This window comes from Numenius arquata, chromosome 2 (assembly GCF_964106895.1).
Source record: "Numenius arquata chromosome 2, bNumArq3.hap1.1, whole genome shotgun sequence".
In the NCBI taxonomy this organism is placed as follows: domain Eukaryota; kingdom Metazoa; phylum Chordata; class Aves; order Charadriiformes; family Scolopacidae; genus Numenius; species Numenius arquata.
The window spans coordinates 2,478,229-2,496,600 of record NC_133577.1 but is presented as its reverse complement, the minus strand read 5'-3'; the positions used below and the strand labels follow the sequence as shown (position 1 = coordinate 2,496,600).

General features: G+C 40.4%; 1 protein-coding gene across 2 annotated transcripts in view; it reads left to right on the top strand.

The window, feature by feature from the left end:
- The window catches only part of EPB41L2 (erythrocyte membrane protein band 4.1 like 2), a 111,276-nt gene that overhangs the window by 83,390 nt on the left and 9,514 nt on the right, over window positions 1–18,372 (top strand). Inside the window, exons 12-20 of one of the 2 annotated variants that reach the window (XM_074144631.1) lie at window positions 46–218; window positions 1,647–1,828; window positions 6,219–6,281; window positions 9,395–9,541; window positions 10,932–11,036; window positions 15,106–15,159; window positions 15,368–15,931; window positions 17,617–17,739; window positions 18,201–18,299. In XM_074144631.1, the coding sequence (XP_074000732.1) occupies window positions 46–218; window positions 1,647–1,828; window positions 6,219–6,281; window positions 9,395–9,541; window positions 10,932–11,036; window positions 15,106–15,159; window positions 15,368–15,931; window positions 17,617–17,739; window positions 18,201–18,299 (1,510 nt within the window). The remainder of the gene's footprint in view (window positions 1–45; window positions 219–1,646; window positions 1,829–6,218; window positions 6,282–9,394; window positions 9,542–10,931; window positions 11,037–15,105; window positions 15,160–15,367; window positions 15,932–17,616; window positions 17,740–18,200; window positions 18,300–18,372) is intronic. The other variant, XM_074144633.1, reaches the window with a different exon arrangement.

Genomic DNA, 18,372 nt, shown 5'->3' with positions numbered 1-18,372 from the left:
AAAATAAAGCCTTTTTGACTGACTTTCCTCATGTTTACTTCTTAGACTTGTATCACCAGAACAGCCTCCGAAAGCAAAGTTTCTAACCTTGGGTTCCAAGTTCCGCTACAGCGGGCGTACGCAGGCGCAGACGCGCCAGGCGAGCAGCCTCATCGACAGACCTGCTCCCTACTTCGAGCGCACCTCAAGCAAACGTGTTTCCAGGAGTCTTGATGGAGGTAGGAAATTGGACTTATTTCTTCAGTGTAACGATTACAGTATGTATTGTCACTCATCTTAAGCATTCGATACTGTCCCCCATACAATTCTCGTGGAAAAACTGGCTTCACACGGCCTGGATGAGCATACGATCCGCTGGGTCAAGCACTGGCTGACTGGAAGGTCCCAAAGAGTGGTGCTCAATGGATTTAAATCCAGCTGGCGGCCGGTCACAAGTGGTGTGCCTCAGGGCTCAGTGTTAGGACCATTTCTGTTTAACGTCTTTATTGATGATCTCGACAAGGACATAGGGTGTATCATCAGCAAGTTCACAGATGACACCAAGTTAAGCAGGAGTGTTGATTCCCAGGAGGATAGGGAAGCTCTACAGAGACACTTAGATAGATTGGATCATTGGGCCAACATCAATGGTGTGAGTTTCAACAAGGGCAAGTGCCAGGTTCTGCACTTGGGCCACAACAATCCCAAGCAGCGCTACAGGCTTGGGGAAGTGTGGCTGGAAAGCTGCCTGGAAGAAAGAGACCTGGGGATTCTAATTGACAAGCAGCTGAATACGAGCCAGCAGTGTGCCCAGGTGGCCAAGAAAGCCAACGGCGTCCTGGCTTGTATTAGAAATAGCGTGACCAGCAGAAGTAGGGAGGTGATTGTGCCCCTGTACTCAGCACTGGTGAGGCCACACCTGGAGTATTGTGTCCAGTTTTGGGCACCTCAATCCAAGAGAGATATAGAGGTGCTGGAGCGGGTGCAGAGGAGGGCAACGAAGCTGGTGAAGGGCCTGGAAAACAAATCATATGAGGAGCGGTTGAAGGAGCTGGGACTGTTTAGTTTGAGGAAGAGGAGGCTGAGGGGAGACCTCATCACGCTCTACAACTACTTGAAAGGACACTGTAGAGAGGTTGGTGCTGGTCTCTTCGCACAGGTAATTAATGACAGAACGAGAGGGAATGGCTTCAAGCTGCAACAGGGTAGGTTTAGACTGAACATTAGGAAAGAATTTTTCACAGAGTCACAGGTCAGACACTGGAATAGGCTGCCCAGGGAGGTGGTTGAGTCACCATCCCTGGATGTGTTTAAGAGCTGTTTAGATGTGGTGTTGGGGGATATGGTGTAGGGGAGAACTTTATGTAGAGTGGGGTTGATGGTTGGACTCGATGATCCCAAGGGTCTCTTCCAACCTAGACGATTCTATGATTCTATGATCTATGACCAGTATTCAAAAATGTTTACATTATGGATGACCAGCTGGTTATATCAGTACAGTCATAGAATTTTTGTGCAACCAAGAAGTTGAAAAATACTGTATTCCTCAGTAACGAGCCTGTATTGCTCATTGCTGACATCACCATGAAGTTGTTTTGTTGAGATGCCTTAAACTCAAAATGTTCCAGCTTACCCCAATTAACCAAAATTCTTTTGTTCTTTAATAGCTCCCACGGGTATTTCGGACCAAAGTCTGCTACGGGACTTCCCTGCTGCCGGAGGGCAGGCTGCTGGAGATAAAATCCTTGACATTGAAGCTGCCGGTCAGGCCAAGTTAAAAGAAGGTGGTAGAGAAGAAGACGGAAGCCCACTCAAAACTCCACAGCTAGAATTGCCTCAGGATGGGAAGGTATGGCTGACTTTCGCACCAAAACTATTTGTTCATGTGGTGTCCACATGTGGTTATTTAGTGCCTGTCATTTCTAAGCATAGTACAGAACATGGTATTAAAATATTAAAGGAAAATTAAAGTACTTTCTGTAGGTTTAACTTAACGTAAGTGTATGTAAGCGAAAGAGAATACAAACTTCTGAATGGCACTGACGGAGGGTTTCTTTTATTGCTATAAACTTAATTTGAATTCTTGGTAAGCTTGCATGAGCTTTTGAAACATTTCAAAGAGTAAATAATGTTTTATTCATCGCCTTAGTTTGTTTAGACAAAAAAAAACATTGTTAGTATATCCGTAGTTGTGTACGTTCTACAGAGTTGGGTATATTATGACTGTGTTTAATTACCAACAACAGTATTGTTTCAGTAGCCGCTGCAGAATTATTTCATCCTTTAAAAACTTGCATGTTGACTGAGGCATAGATTTCTCTGAAAAGTCGAGTACTTTGGTCTGTTCCTGTTGCAAACAACCATTTACTTGTTTGTTTGAGCTACTGGGGGAATAGGTCAAAAAATTAAATTTAGATCTTGTGTGATTTGATGTAAAAAATTTCGTTCCAAAGCGTCAGCTAAAATCTGCTGCTCTTCTCTCTTGGAGATCATTTCTTTTTCTGGCAGTTCTCCAGAACTTTCTTTCCTTTTTAAAGAGTAATTTTGTTTTCCAACATTCTTGCAAGTTAGCTACCCATTTGATTCCTCGGGGAGCTGCTGAGTTCCTCTGTGCTGTTCACATCTTTCCACTGCATTCGAGTGTAGAAAGGGAACAAATACCAACAGTTGCACTTTGCTGGCAAGTTGGAATAATTTTGGATTACCCTAGGAAAAAGGCACACAGAGAGATTCTTTATGGGAGAAAAATGGTAAAATAAATTCCTATGTTTTGAATGGTGATAGTGGTTAAAATGGTGATACTCCCTTGTTTTCAAGGTGGCAGTATATTTTGATATTTTAATCAACAGAAGAATAAAAGCAGTATTTTGGGAAGTTGTTCCAGGAGGCTGTTGAGTAAGGTTTTGTTACACGTGCCAATTCTGTGAACAGCTTGCTTTCCCCTCTAGCACAGATATTTCTTTTCCTTTCTGGCTCTCTTTAAGCCTTAGAGGAAACAGTTATAAACCCGAGAATCAAAGTGCCAGCTTGTCTTCCCTGTACTGCACTGTCCCCTGACCTTTCTGCCAGAGCTTTGAATGTCTGTCTGCTTCTATCTCTTGTCACTGACTGTTATGGTTCAAAAGCTCCCAGTTCTTTACAGCCTGAGAACAAAACAATAGTAATGGGTTCCTTTCATAATCCACAGAAGTAAACAAGTTGGCTGCTGATAAAACACACAGGGATTTCTATTTTTATTTGGCATTTCTATTGTGTTAGTAGAGCTATCCCTGCTTCTAAGTAAAAATTTTCACTAACTAATAATTTCTTTTTTTTCCCCTTTTTCTTGTGCCTTCAAACTTGCATTTTGTTGTGCTTTCATTTTCCACCGTGCACAGAATTTTTTTCTTCAGCTCGCTCACATGCACCCATCGTCACAACCCACCCATGCTGTGTCACCCCATCTCCCAAACCTGTCACCTGTCCCCGAGATGGACGTGCTTTCAGATATTTCGGAGGAAGATCCCTTTGGGGAGCCCCTCCTTACCATCCCAGACATCTCAGAGTGCAATTCCATGAAAGAAACACCAGATGATAATAAAAACGAAATAGCTTTACCGAATAATCCCTTGGAATCTGTGAGACCCTTAGCTAGTCGAGGCTCCCCCGCTGTGGAGGGAAAAATCCATACTGCAAAAAATGACTACAAAAGCACTGAGTTGTGTGTCTCCTTCAGCTTGATCAGATGCTTTTCTTTTAGTTTCCGTTCGCTGCTGGATGAGGATGGTTATCTTACTTTTCCCAGCCTTCCTGATGTTTGCATCTCTTTCCTCCCACCTGGCCTTCAGCACTATATTCCTATTACCTCTCCTTCCTTCATCCCCTCTTTTCTCCTTATCTTCGTGCTGCTTCTCTCAGCTTTCCAGTCTATTCCTTTTTCACTCACATTTTCCCTTCCTCTCGCTCTGTCCCTCTGCTACCTGGAGCCTAAGGTGACTTCCTTTAGTGCCTCTAATGACAATGACCCGAATGACAAAGCAGAGGAAGAGGAGGTGTGTAATTTTCTTGCTTAAATATTGACACTCGCACATAGCTTTTATGCTTGCTCAGTTTTGCACACTTCCTAGTATAAGGATACATCTATGTACATGCCTCTCTCTATATATAAATACACACACACGTGTGTATATCAGTGTCTTTTTAAATTTTCTTATTTGTGGAAAAAATGCCATTGCAAGATTTTAGTCAATGGATAACTGTTTTCTTTGTCGGAATTCCTGCAGCCTGCATAATTTCATCAGATTCCACAGATACTGAGCTGCAGGTGGAGTTGCTTTGTAGTTCAAAATGTTTACGGGCACATAAATCTGAATGCTGAAAGTGCTGTGTAATAATAAATATATTATTACGTGGTACTATTTGCAAGTTGTGCTACTCGCACTATCAGTTTGTGTTAAAACACACGTCTCCTGCGTGCCTTGGTTGGAACACACCTCTCCAAAGTTCCGTTTAGATCTGAAAAGTGAAATTCCTAGAAGCTGAATTCAGAAAATTGGGAATGCTTTAAAATCAGCTTTTTTGTTATTCCCGATTTCAGATGTTTCTGCTCTGCAAGGGTGTGTGCAAAGTTGAGTCCTGTCCAAGGCACTTTTTAAATTTTTTTTAAAGTGCTTTTATTAATCTCTAGCAGCAGTTAAGGTGGAGACGGATTTCGTTCATAGGCTGGGATTGCAGGTTGTGTCAGACTTTAATCACTGGAGTCTGAGCATCCTTTGAAATTGGCAGTTAAAAGTGCCGTCCAGAAACCTCGGTCACACCAATACATTGCTCTGATCATCTGGAGTCGTTGACAAAATGCCTCCTTTCTTTCTATCTGCTGTGCACGTTGCAGAAATATGACCAGAAAAAGGTGGTTTATTTTGCTTTTCAAAGGAATATTCCTAATATTACAGAATCAAAAAGGGGGAGGGAGGGCTTGTTACATTAATAAAGTTTGTTAAACTGATTAAATCAATACAACATACGTATTAAAAACATGCTGAATACAACACGTTATCATTAAAAACGCCAATCTAAGTTTAAAGTAATGAAGAACATGATTTTAAAGACTTCCTTAATTTCTCTGTAGCCTAATTCAATCCATTATTTGTAACATACATTTGCAGAAAACAACCCCAGATAAATGAGACATGACTAAAAATGCGATTATGTACCATGTTACGTGTGCGTTCACACACAACCCAAAATGCCACAGTACGTGCAATAAGTAAACCCCTCTTCAAATTTATTTACTTGCGCGGCCTTGACTTCTCAATGCATCTTTTCCTAAGATTAGCAGTTGATTCCCACGGAAAGACTGGGAAGTGGTTTGCTTTTTAAAGAGTGCTGTTCCTTAAGGCATTCAGGATTACTTGTGGTAGGATGTGAAGATTAGCTGTCATTCCCAACAGAGTGCGTTGCAGTTTGAGGAAGAATTTATTCATCTAAACAGGAGGATGGGGTGCAAGTAGCTCATCCCAAGCCAGCAACGTTCTTAAAATAATTAGGACAGTTTGTAAATACAGTATTTAGGTGTTCGATTTGACTCCTAGACTCCCTCACCAAAAGAGTTCATGCATTAGATTCCATTTTCCCATCAACTTGTTGCAGATTTTAAGGCGCTTACCATAGAAATTACGCATATCATTTTTTTTGTGTCTTTACTCATTCTTAAATTTCCATCTGGCAAAAACACGGAAAAGTACAGCAAGGAAGGGACGTAGCCTGAAAATTCCATTTTTCATGCCACTTATGCCAAATATTACTTCAGCCATTCTACAACAATGTAGGTGAAGGAAGACCAAAGTCGCTTAATAATTTCAACAACATCTGGGGCCGAAACAGTAAAGGTCTGTAAATACAGCACGTTTTGCAGCATTTACAAAGAGCTGAAGCCTCAGTGTTACTCTAAGCCTATTTTAACAGTTCCTTTTCTTGATAATTTGCCGCGTGCTCACGTAGGTGGAATCTGAAGAGGAGGAAGAAGAGCAGAAGGTGCACGGTTGTTTTTTATTTACAATTAAATCTGACTGTAGCTGCCTGCCTTGTTTGCACCCGAAATTTTCTGTGGATTTAATTTGAATAGTGTCTTTTCATCTTATTATTTTATTTCCTTTATTTAACTTTTTATTTACTTGCTGGTACATTTTATGTTCTTTTTTTTTCCTTTTTTTTTTTTTTTTTTTTTTTTTTTTCTTTTTGTGTGTGGCTTAATTTCACAGAGCAATTCCTTGAGAGTAGACGGGGAAAATATTTATGTCAGACATAGCAATTTAATGTTGGAGGTTTGTATATAATATATAAGAAGCACTTTCCCTTCTCACGGGCTGCCAGGCTGCATGGGATGGGAGGCCACTTGCAGGCTGTTACGGACACAGTGCATGAAGTGCATGCGGGAAAACCAGCTTGGAAATGTTGCATGTTAGTATTCTAGTTTCTGAGTTTAAATAAAAAAAAAGCCCCCCAAAAAAAACAAACCAAAACAACCAACCACCAAAAAAATCCAAAAAAAAACCCCAACCCCCTCAGTTTGAATGTTGAATGTACGTTTTGTGTATTTTTGCTGGATGTTCTCAAGGTGACAACTGGGAATAATAGCCCTATTTAGATAAAGCAAACACACAGGTGCAATTCATAATCCTAAATGGGATTTTAATACATTGCTCCTCAATGTCTGCATCTTCTGTTGAGCAGGGCTTCTAGTTTTCACCAGTTTAATCAGGCTTTATCAAATATATTATCTGAATAAATAGTAAGGCACAAGCAGTGATAGAAATACGGAAAAACTAATTCTGCTTCTGATGCTCATTGATTTTAGGAGCTTTGAGAAATGTATGTGAGGGTGGGATTTTTAAGGGGAATTATTAGATACGCTTCTGAAATCTTTGCCTCTTTGTTTATTTATTTCACTTTTCAAATGGAAGTAATTCTTGCTTCCTAAAGGTTGGTTTTCATTGAAGATGAACAAGAACAAAGAGCTTTGAACAGTGTTAGCGTGTAGTGCTTTGTCACCGAAGTAGAGATGTTTATTAAAAGAATTTCCATATGGTCTGTTAATCTGGATTAATTTATCAGAATGTAGCTATAATCAATGTCATTTAACTTGTAGTTAATAACATAAGCCAGTAACTGAAGAAATTCTGGAAAATCCTACTACTGTCTTTAATGTTTTTCATTCATCCAGATGGGGCTATAAATAATTCCCTTTGTCACAAAACCTGTCTTTTCAAAAATCAGTGGTTTTGTTTGGTGATAAGGAGGTGTACGGATCGCAGTAACCCAACTAATACGTCTTTTGGCTTCTTGCAGCTTTTGATCACTATTGAAACTTTGCTTGTGTGTAACTTTACTAAAGCACTGGAAGTGTGCATTGCGTAACTCTGCTTTATTCAAGTCCAAGAAACGTGCCTTGTGTCAAGCCAAAACAGGTTTTAAAAATGATGATGTGATTGTTACGAGCTTCAGTTGGGTCACAGAATGCCTTTGGCATAAGTTTTTACTTCACTCAGAAAATGCATATTTAGGGGGACGTATTTAATGTCTCATTTGTTAGTCCTAGATTAAAAGCAAAGCATTGGTCCTGTGACAACAGGAACCTCCCGAGTTGCCAGAAGGGGAGAGGTTCTTTGTGTTCAAAGTGCACGTGGGAATATTTGCAGAATTAGGAAATAGATGCGCAGCACCAAACTCTTACTGGGGCTGAACGTGCTTCAGTGCAAGGAAATTAGAAACTCATGAGTTTGTATTGAGTTTGGATTTTTCATGACTGAAGACGGGGTGTCTTTGCGTTGGGAACACTGACTATAAAAATCTGAACCAAAATGGTAAATTTCCAAACGTTCTGTTACAGAGTATATAAAATCTTCGGACAAAAACCGGATGTTTTACCTAAATTACCTGAAATATCTGATTACATTGTTTTGATAAAACTTCATTATTAATTACATCTACATTGATATTATCCCGTTTTAATCTTCAGTCTTTTAATTCTGTACTAAAAATGGATCTGAGGCTTAAAACTTGAATTTCACAACCCAATACTGAAAAAATATTCTTGTGATAGAGTGCGCATCACCTGCAGAGGCTTTTCTCAAGTCCTGACACGCTGGAAGGAGGACAGATTCTGAAAGCAGAGTGAAATCTGCTCTTCCCACCAAAGCCCCTGAAAGGAGGGTGTGGAGAGGTGGGGGTCAGTCTCTTCTCCCAAGGAACAGGCGATGGGACAAGAGGAAATGGCCTCAAGTTGCGCCAGGGGAGGTTCAGATTGGATATTAGGAAAAATTTCTACACGGAAAGGGTTATTAATCATTGGAATGGGCTGCCCAGGGCAGTGGTTGAGGCACCATCCCTGGAGGGATTTAAAAGATGGGTTGACGTAGTGCTTAGTGACATGGTTTAGTGATGGTTTTTATCAGAGTTAGGTTGATGGTTGGACTCGATGATCTTAAAGGTCCCTTCCAACCTCGACAATTCTATGATTCTATGATTGTATTTAAAGGATAATGAATTTCTAAGAGAACTAAGCAGATAGATTTTTGCCTGCTTAGCAGAACAGTTATGTTTCCGCATAGCTGCTGGTCCTTATGTCTGCACCTACATCTGGGATAAAAACAAGACGAGCTTGTAGTTATTTGATCCAAGGTGCTACAGCTTGGCCTCAATGGGCCATCACAAAATCGAATTCAGTGTTCATGCTGTGGTGTCCTCTTTGTAAGTGCAATTTTGAGAGAGCATCTCCTTGGCATCGGTGTGGATGTAAACCATCCCTACCCGAGCACTGTGTCTGCTCTCGGGTTCTTAAATGTGGAATTGGCAGATACTAGGCTTTAAGTCTTTAAATCTGATTCTTCCAGTAATTTTAAGCCTACGTGATGGGCACAATGAGTAGTGCCTCTGATGTTAAGCGGGTGTTAGTTGCTCGCATATTGGGCCCTGGACTAAAGGTGTTTTTATAATGCTGCTTGGGTTAGGCTGTTAGACTGCCTTCAGTAACGTTAGTTGTGCAGTATCCCAAAGTGTTTGCTTCTGTGCTTACATGTTTTAGATGAAAGCAAGCAACTACTAGAAATTGTTTCATAGGGCTAGTAGTTCGGTGTTTTGGATGAAAACAGCCCTCTGTTAAATAACCACGTACAACATTATTTGTCCTTTGCCTTAAAATGTGGAAGAAGCAGTATGTGAGTGACCCTTCATTACAAAAACAAAACCAACAAAATCTTAGTTCCCTTATAGCCTTATTTTTTTTATTTTAAGGCACTCCAAAGACAAATAGCTCTTCAGACACAAGGCACTTTCCTTGGTTGGGTTTCTTTTGTTGGTTTTTTTTCCTTTTTTCCATTTAAGTTTGCTTTTGTTGTCGTGTTTTGTCCCTACTTTGTTTTACGTTGCGGGTTGCTAGGACCTGGATAAGACCCAGGACGACTTACTGAAACACCAGGCTAGCATTAGTGAGCTCAAGCGCAATTTCATGGAATCCACACCTGAACCTCGCCCAAATGAGTGGGAAAAGCGACGTATCACACCTCTGTCCCTACAGACACAAGGGGTATGTCACTGCCGATGCTCCTCCGCATGCGTTTCCCTACAACCCTCTATGTCAGACAGTAAATGCAGTTTGTCCTTCAGATTAACCCTTCTTTTGGCCAATGTAGTATTTGTTTATACTAAGTATACTTAACTTTTTACCACTTACCATTGGACCTGACTTTAAATAATGCATGGAATTTTATTCTTCTGCAAGAACAACTGAATGAGAATCACTAAGAAAAAAAAAAGGAGGTGATGGCAGTATTTTCCTGTGTGTTAAGGACAGCTTAAATTTCACTCTGATTTACACAGATGGATGGAGGTAACTTTTCAGTGACAGTAGAGCTTTTCTCTCCTTTTCCCTCTCTTTAACTCTTCGTAGACAGCTTGTGCATAAACACGCTCACAGCCCATGTGTTGTTTCAGAAGGACCTTATTAAGATCAGTGAATTGACAGTGTTGACTTCTTCAGGACACATGTAATGCAGTTGTTAAAATTTACTTGCCTTAATCTCCAAAAGTATGTCAAATGAATTTACCTGCTTTTTCTCTATACCTCCTTCCTGACTGAACCTCAAAATAGCAGTTTGGAAAACGATTTTTCTACAAATATCCTGAAGGCTTGTTGCAAGAAAACTACCCAAATACATTTCTCTTGCTGTTGTGAAACTTTTAGTTTTATGAGGAGTTATTTGCTGCTTCTTTCATATAGTAGAAAAACAAATCAGTCTTCGAAAGCAATCAGTTTATCTTCTATTGTTATCCTTTTCTTCCACCACCGGTCCCACCTCCTAAATGTATTGTTGTCCTATCCCATTAAATTCTTAAATACTCTCTTCAGTCCCCAGAGAGGTGAACTTTCCATTAAGCTTGCTTGATGCTACCTAAGGATTTTAGTTAATAAGACATTCTTTCAATAAGATACTTGGGCAATCTGAGCTGTGAGCATGTGCGTACAGATACTGCAGTCACTGACACTACGGATCACTTTTTTAATGACAATTTTGTTAATTTGTGGTTATTGCTGAGAAATTACTGCTCAGATTTCTGAGTAGGTACCTGAAGATTTCTACGCATAGTGGTATATGCATAGATACAAAAGTTGGTCAAAATTTCAAATGTCCACGACACATTGGTTTATTTACTAGCTATAAATATATATTTGGTTAAAATAGACATTTATGTAAGAGCGTAACTTAATTTTTGTTACGTGGTTGTGTGTATTTTCTATGTTGACTTCTTTGTATTGAAGTTGAGGCCCCTCCAAGTTCTTTTATCTCTGGGGTGTTTTTTTTTCCTCATCTAGTATGTTCTGTCACTTCAGGTGGTTTGGGTTTATGTTCATGTATCATGTGTGTCTGTTCATTGCTTGTTGATTTACGTTGGTTTTATAAATAAAAACCAAATAGAGAAAAGGAGACCACGTTTTCCAAGTGAAAGCGCTGCCTGGGAAGGAGAAGCAGTGGACTGCAATGCCGTGGATTGCTGGAGCAAAACCAGAGGAGACCGATAAGGTGGCTGCTCTGAAACCTACTGCCTCTTTGCTGTGGCTGCTCTGGGCTGGCTTGGGCACTTCTTTCTTTTCTTTTTTATTTCCCTGATGGAGATAACCTTTTTTTTTTTTCAGGCCAGTACTGAAAGGAGAAGGTTGAGTTGTAAACCAGGTTCTGTGTCTGTGTGTGTGTATATATACGCACATACATGAATACCAGCAACACTCTGCATAACACCAAACTAGCTGGGAAGTTCTGAATGGCTACTATTTGAAAAGAAAACCAGTTTGTCACTGGAAAATCACTGTATTTTATGTGACTAGGATGACAGCAAAATTTGGATTTCCATTCTATATGGAAATAATTGTCTGCAGTTGTTAGAAGAACTTTTGCTTTAGATGTGCACTATGTAATCGATATTCCAATTAATAATGCTGTAGAAGCACCCTGGTTCTGAGCACCTTCACGCTTCTCTACCTTGAGAAAGAGGGAGGTTTTCTCCCCTGTAAGCTGGTTTAACATCTCTGCAGTGAAAAACACTGTATAACCAGCAGTTCTGCTACCAGTGTGATAGTGATGATGGGCAGCAATTGTGATGTGGCTTTTTTACACCACTTTTGGACTATTTTCCACCCTGTAGGACCTGGGACAAAAGTCGGTTAATGTGAAGCTGTCAGTCCCGTTTCAGTAACATACATAAATACAAGGCCTGGGAAAACAGTGTATTTCCATCCTGAATTATTTACTGATGGATGTAGAGAAGTTTGTGCTCAAGTGTTTCGGTACCCCCAATTTATAAACTTGCTGGTATTAGTTAGACTGACAGGTTGCTCAGTCCTGCTCCTGGGCTTTGTGTTTCCTTGCCTGTTTTTTAGGATAGTTGGACAAGAGAGGAGAATAAAGCAGGACAGCGCTGCTAATTTTCTTTTCTTCCTTCTTTTGCTCCAGTGAAAATACTTGCAAATAAGTCAGTTTTCCTGTGTATGAGAAGTGTTATTTCGGGTACATTCCATTTGTGCCACTGTGTTTCTGTATCACCGCGCTCCCACAAATGCACAGCATCTGTGACTTAATTATAACAGAAATGGTGACACATTGATATGTATGTCACAAGTAAAGGTGTGAAATGTTATGTTATGCACACCTGCAATATTTACTTTTTTTTTAATCCGTTCCTCCCACCCCCCGCTGCCTGTAAACAATATTTAATGTTAGTGTATATGACTATGTACCAGAAGGAATTTACCGGGAATTTAAACATCTTCACAGGCTGATACGTTATTTTAACTACAGTAATTTGATGCAAAGTGCCAATTCTATCTATACAGGTTGCCCAGAGAAGCTGTGGCTGCCCCATCCCTGGAGGGGTTCAAGGCCAGGCTGGATGGGGCTTGGAGCAACCTGGTCTGGTGGGAGGTGTCCCTGCCCAGGGCAGGGGGTTGGAACTGGATGGTCTTTAAGGTCCCTTCCAACCCAAACCATTCTATGATTCTATAATCATTTTTACTAAATGCCTCCTCAGGAAACAGGGGTTACCTTATCAAACAAATTGTGTTATTTGGATTTTCCTTTTAAAAGATTATAAGACCCAAAAATTTGAAGGTGGTAAAATGCAGAGAGATGGGTGGTATGTGCCTGTCTTTAACTATATACCTTGGGGGGGGGGAGAGAGAGAGAGGTGCACACAGTCTGACCGCATAAAGGGTTTTTTTTATTTTCACCACCTTTTTTTTTTTTTTTCACTGCTTTTAGTGTTTGGAAAACACGATGCCAGAGTTTGGTAGAAGGAGAATTATGAGCATTTATTGGGTGCAGGGTAGTAGGGGTGAGGGACACATTGCCGCGATGGATATTGAGCGGTGCATTAAATGTTCTTGGCCACTTTTGAAATATTTTACTGGAGGGAAAAAAATACAGGGGTTCTTTTTCTTTCCCTTTTCTGTTCTTCTGCATGCCGTATACGTGTGGTGTAATGTCTGCGCAGCAGCGTGGTGTCACTTCTGTCAGCTTGGATTCTACAGCGCTGCTCACCCGGCGAGTCCACGTGGAAATGAATCTTCTTGAATGTTGTCAAAATGTGTGTTATGTCCCTCTTAGGTATTTGTTACATTCTCGGCTTTTTATTTTAACTGCTTTTACTTCTAACTTAATACGAGAGCTCCTGGAAGGAAAACTGGAATAAAGACTTTCGGCCTTTTCAGAGGCTTCTGTACCCACGTGAATGTTAAAAGTTTGTTTTACCATGCAGATTTATAGCACTGCAGAAAATAGACCAGACTGGGAACCTAATTTATGCTTTAAAGCAATCCATTATTTTATGTGTGTTTGAATAAAGCAAGTTTTCCCAGTAGAATGGGAAAGGCTTTTGGATAAGAGATTCTTTAATAGAAATTAATTTCCTTAAGTTACTTAAGCATTTGAAAAACACACATATATATATATATATTTATATAAAAACATATATTATAAAGAACATCTCATTCCAGCATTGTGGGTATGTATTGTTCCAAGCAAACTGACTGCCCTGAAGCTGGAGCCAGTCGGGCAATAGAAGGTGTTAAAAGTGGATTTTTAAAAGGGGAAAAATCCCAGTCATAAATACAGGATTGGTGCCTAAGTACACTGTTCTGTTTGGAAAATGCATGGAGATGTCGGTGTTGTTCATTTTTTACCCTGTGATGCGGGTGGTGCGGTACCGGAGCACGACTGTGTGTTGCGGTGACAGCAGCTTTGTGTCCCGTCTGGTGTCATTTCGCCTTTCGGGGAGCCCTGTGTCCGTGTCCCCCCCCCCCCAGCAGCCTTCTCCGATCCGCCTCTTTGTCACCTGTCTCTCTTGCCAAACCTTTCCTTTGTAGGTGGCTGCTCTTTAATTCTTTCCTTTCCCTTTTCCTGACTCGTTTAGAGCCTAGAAGAGGAGATAACGTCCATTCTCTTTAGCCAGGCGGGCTTTGGCGCCGCCGCCCCGCGGCCGGCAGGGGGCGCTGCGGGGGAAGAGGCCGCCGCCCGGGCCGCGCCGCCCCCCCAGGTAGGGGCCGGGCGGGGGGACGGGGAGACGGGGTTGGGGCTCTCAGCCACCCCCCCAGCCTTAAACAGGGCAGAAAGGTGGCCTCAGCCTGCCTGCTGGGTGCTTAGCTTAGGGGGGAGAGGGAGATACCCAGTTAGAGAGCCGAGTTCCGGGTCTGCAACACTCCAGAAATATTAATCAGTGCTCCTTTAAGCTTCCCCAGAAATATTAATCGGTGCTCATTTAAGCTTCCCCAGGAACATTAATCAGTGGTCATTTAAGCTTCCCCAGGAACACTGGTTCGCCCTCTTGTAGGTGCTTTGCTGAGTAAGCAGCCATAAAAGCTAGTATTAAGTCACAGATGATGTGTTGATTTTTGTACTCTTATCGTTTGCGCTCAAATTTTGCTGCAAGCTGTTTGCTAAAAAGCTCCCTTAGATCAAAACAAAACCCTCCCTAATGCATAATTCACGGTGGGCTTTCTGGGATATCCATCGCAGATTATTTTGTTACGGAACAAATACTAATATAACTGCTTTAATCTCATCATTTTGCCTCCAAACTGAATCCTAATGGGATCATCTTGGTCATCGTGTATTGCTATTCTGACATACCACCCTAAACAATCTCCCTCTTGCTATCTGTTAAGTTTTATAAAGTAACTGACCAGAGATGAACAACTAATAAAATCTTAAGTCTTTTTTTTTTATTTTCCATGATGATAAACTGATAGTAGAATACTAAATAGCTTTTTTCCTTAATATTATTTATTATTAATTCCTGTTTTAACTAGGAGAAATAACTGCCTTAGCATCACTGGCCAGTGCATTCATGCTTTTATTTTCAGTCTTCCGTAATTAAATTCTTATCCCAATTAATAATGTCCATAATTCTTACCTACTCTTGAATGGAATATTTCAGTGAAGTGGAAGGAAAGGAGCATAGTTCTATGTGAATCTTGCAGTGAATATGCAGTATCTCTTTAGTATCATGTATATATGTTCTTAAAAGCTTGCTTGGAGGATTTGCACTGTTGAAAAGGGTTATGCATTGATTTTTGTCCTCTGATTGCTTTTTGTTTCACAGAGACATGCTTCCAGAGCAGAAGGGCCTTGTACTGGAGTCAGCGATGCTGATAAGGTTCTACTGATTTTTTCCATCGTTAAATTTGGCTCTACCTCTTCAATCCATCTTCATTCATTCTTTCCTTCCTTTTTCAGTTAACCATCACAACCATCTTTTGTCTTCTACATGACATGAACCAGCCATCAGCTAATTTTGTTTCCATCGTTTTAATTTATTCATATACTCTACTTTTTGTTTTTCCTCATCCGTGTTTTTTGTGCAGAGTTCACATGAGACTCTGGACATAGTGGAGGAGAAGAAGCAGGCAGAGGTTGGGATAGAAGAAACACTAGTCGTAGACGAGACCAACAAAGGGAAAATGCAAGTTGCCACTGGTGCTGGGGAGACATGTAAGGTGGAGCATCTCTCAAAAAAGGACTCTTCATCGTTGCCATCAGATAGTAGCAGCAGCAGCAGCAGTAGTAGTGAGAGTGAGGATGAAGAGGTGGGAGAATACCAGCCACATCCTAGGGCGATTGAGGAAGTCATCAGGGAAGAACAGGAGGAAGAGGAAGACGTGAAAAGGAAAGAACATGAAGAAAAAATACAGCATGTGGAAACCACGGCAGAAGGCAGTAAACTAAATGTGCCAGTCGAGCACACGCAAGTTACAGCTGAAGATTTGGTCCAAGAAAATGCAGTTACCATAGCTACAGAAGAAAAGAATTTGTCAGAGGAAGTTAAGCAAGATTTAGGTGAAGAAAAAGAGGAAGAACAGCTCAAACTCAATGGAGATGTGTCTCATGTTGACATTGATGTTGCACCACAAATAATTTGTTGTTCTGAGGTAAATGGTAGAACAGTTTGACAAGTAGATAAGCAGAGGTATTTCTTGGGGTGAAAATATGCCTGCCTTTCTTCTTCTCCTATTCCTCCAACTCTTCAGGCGTCCGGCAAGATTCAGATCATTTGGAAGGGGAAACCATTGATGAGCAGTGAAATTCTGTCTCCTTCACTTATGGTTTCTGACTTTTTTTGCTAGAACTGAGTGAAAATCACCAGTACGGCAAACCTTCCGAAGACTGACATCTCCTTTTTATCTCCCCCTTATTTTATACGCGCATACATAATGTATATTTATTATTTACATGTCTCCAATGTTTTAAGTCTCGTCTTGTCTATTTGTCAATTGTTTTTGACACGTCCATGACATGTCACTGTGATTGGAAAGCTATTGGCAATTGAAATTAGAAAACACCCGTCACAAATTTTTGTTCCCTTCCCTGCCCCCCCCATTACTCACTGATTTTCTTGGTTGGTTTTTTTTTTTTTTACTTTTAAAAAATGTTACGTATTTTTATTCTAGAATAAAGGGATCTAGACTTGAGTAAAGGGATGAAGTGTATAACAGGATCTTACTATGAAGTAGGTGCAGTAGATATTTCGGGAGGCATGCATGGGTTCCAGTCACAACCAGTTAATTTAAGCCAAACAAGGTTAAAGGGTTCATTACTGGGCAGATTTCATAAAGAAGCAGAAAGGGAAAAAATAAAGCACATGGATGCACCTCTTTGTAAAGTTAAGCATGATCATCTGCTGAGTTTTTCAGCAATTGGATGGGTTTTTTCCTAGTTATCGACCTGCTTGTTCTTGTCATGGAAAAGGAATTGTAAAAATGTAGAAGGAATTTATTTTTCCCCTGGGGTTTCCCCCACGTGCATCCAAATTCAATGGGGATAGCAACTGATCATCTAGAAAAATATCAAAAGGCTTTACTAGATCTTTTTTTTTGTGTGTTTTAATTTCTTAAATATATTGAAAATCTGCTCCAGTAAGATGTCACGAGTTCAGTGGCTTACAGACCCCTGGTTCTTCGCTTGGTGATATCGCAGAGAACACGACTAACTCACTCTAAATGGTTAAAATGGCTTTCTAGGATTGTTGTCAAAAGAAGCCATTGATTTCCAGAATTAATACGTTGAATGTAGACAACTTAAAATCTAATTGTCAAAGCTGTTTTTCTGTTCCAGAAGTAGTACATATTAAAAAGTTAAATGTTTATGTAATTTTCTTGGAATTTCTACTCCTTATTTGCACTTTGACGGAGCAATGGTAGATATTTTCCGAGATTAAGCCTAATATGAAGCTTAGCCATCTGAGCCTAGCTCTCAGTTTCTTTATGCAAACTAAGATTTTTTTTTTTGAATTATTTTTTTCTTCCCTAGTGATGCTCTTTTAAACGTTTTCAAAACCTGCTTTGCAGCTTGGTTTTAGCAGTTGCTTTCTTGATGTGTAGTGTTGGCTGAAGCACAGACCTTCGGCGAGGTTATTAGGAGATTAAATTTTGCTGTAGACAGTAGAGGGCCGGTGTATTATTAGTCTTCGTTTCACTTTGCTTATTTATTGCATGCTTTTTGATTGGGAAGGCAGCCAAATATTTACCTTGCAGTTATGATTTGGTTGTGTTTTCTTGGTCCACTTTACAAACCCTCTTCTGTCTTTGGAATTGATGGGTTATTTCTTGCACCGCAGCCTCCAGTAGTGAAGACAGAGATGGTAACCATTTCAGATGCCACACAGAGAACCGAAATCTCCACTAAAGAAGTTCCAATTGTTCAAACAGAAACTAAAACGATCACATACGAATCTCCACAGGTACGGTGGCTGGGTTGCTATATTGTTTGCAAGGTGGTTTTTATTCCAGTTACAAAATAGATAATGTCCAAAAAACGCTTTTTCGAAAGCCTGTGCTTTTTTCTAGCAGCTGAGCTTACGCTTTTGGCTGTGACTTAGGTGAGTGAAATGTTTGTAGACAAAGCAGTGTTACTTCTGAAGTTCTAAGTGCCGTTTGTTTGTTTTTAATTTAAGGGCTTAGTTGCTGTCTGCAAATGTGTAACTCATTTTTGTATCATGTAGCTTTGATCATAAATTTTCCACAAGAATGAACCGTAACAACGGTCTTATACGACTCGGTAAACTCGGATGGCCTCTCTTTAGATTGCAGTTCTAACTGAACTAAAGAATGTGTTTAGTAAGAAAACCAGCCTTTTCTCTTGTGAAAACAAAGCTTTTAAATGCCAAAATACAAAAATACCGAATTTTTTTGTTCCTTACAGTTTGATGGCAGTGCTGGTGGCAACGCTGGTGTGCTGCTGAGCGCGCAGACAATTACATCAGAGTCCATTTCTACTACCACAACTACACACATCACAAAGGTAAAATAAAATATAATGATGTCTCTCTCAACTAAAAATAGCCCCAAAGCCTCCAAGTCAAGTCTTACATGAA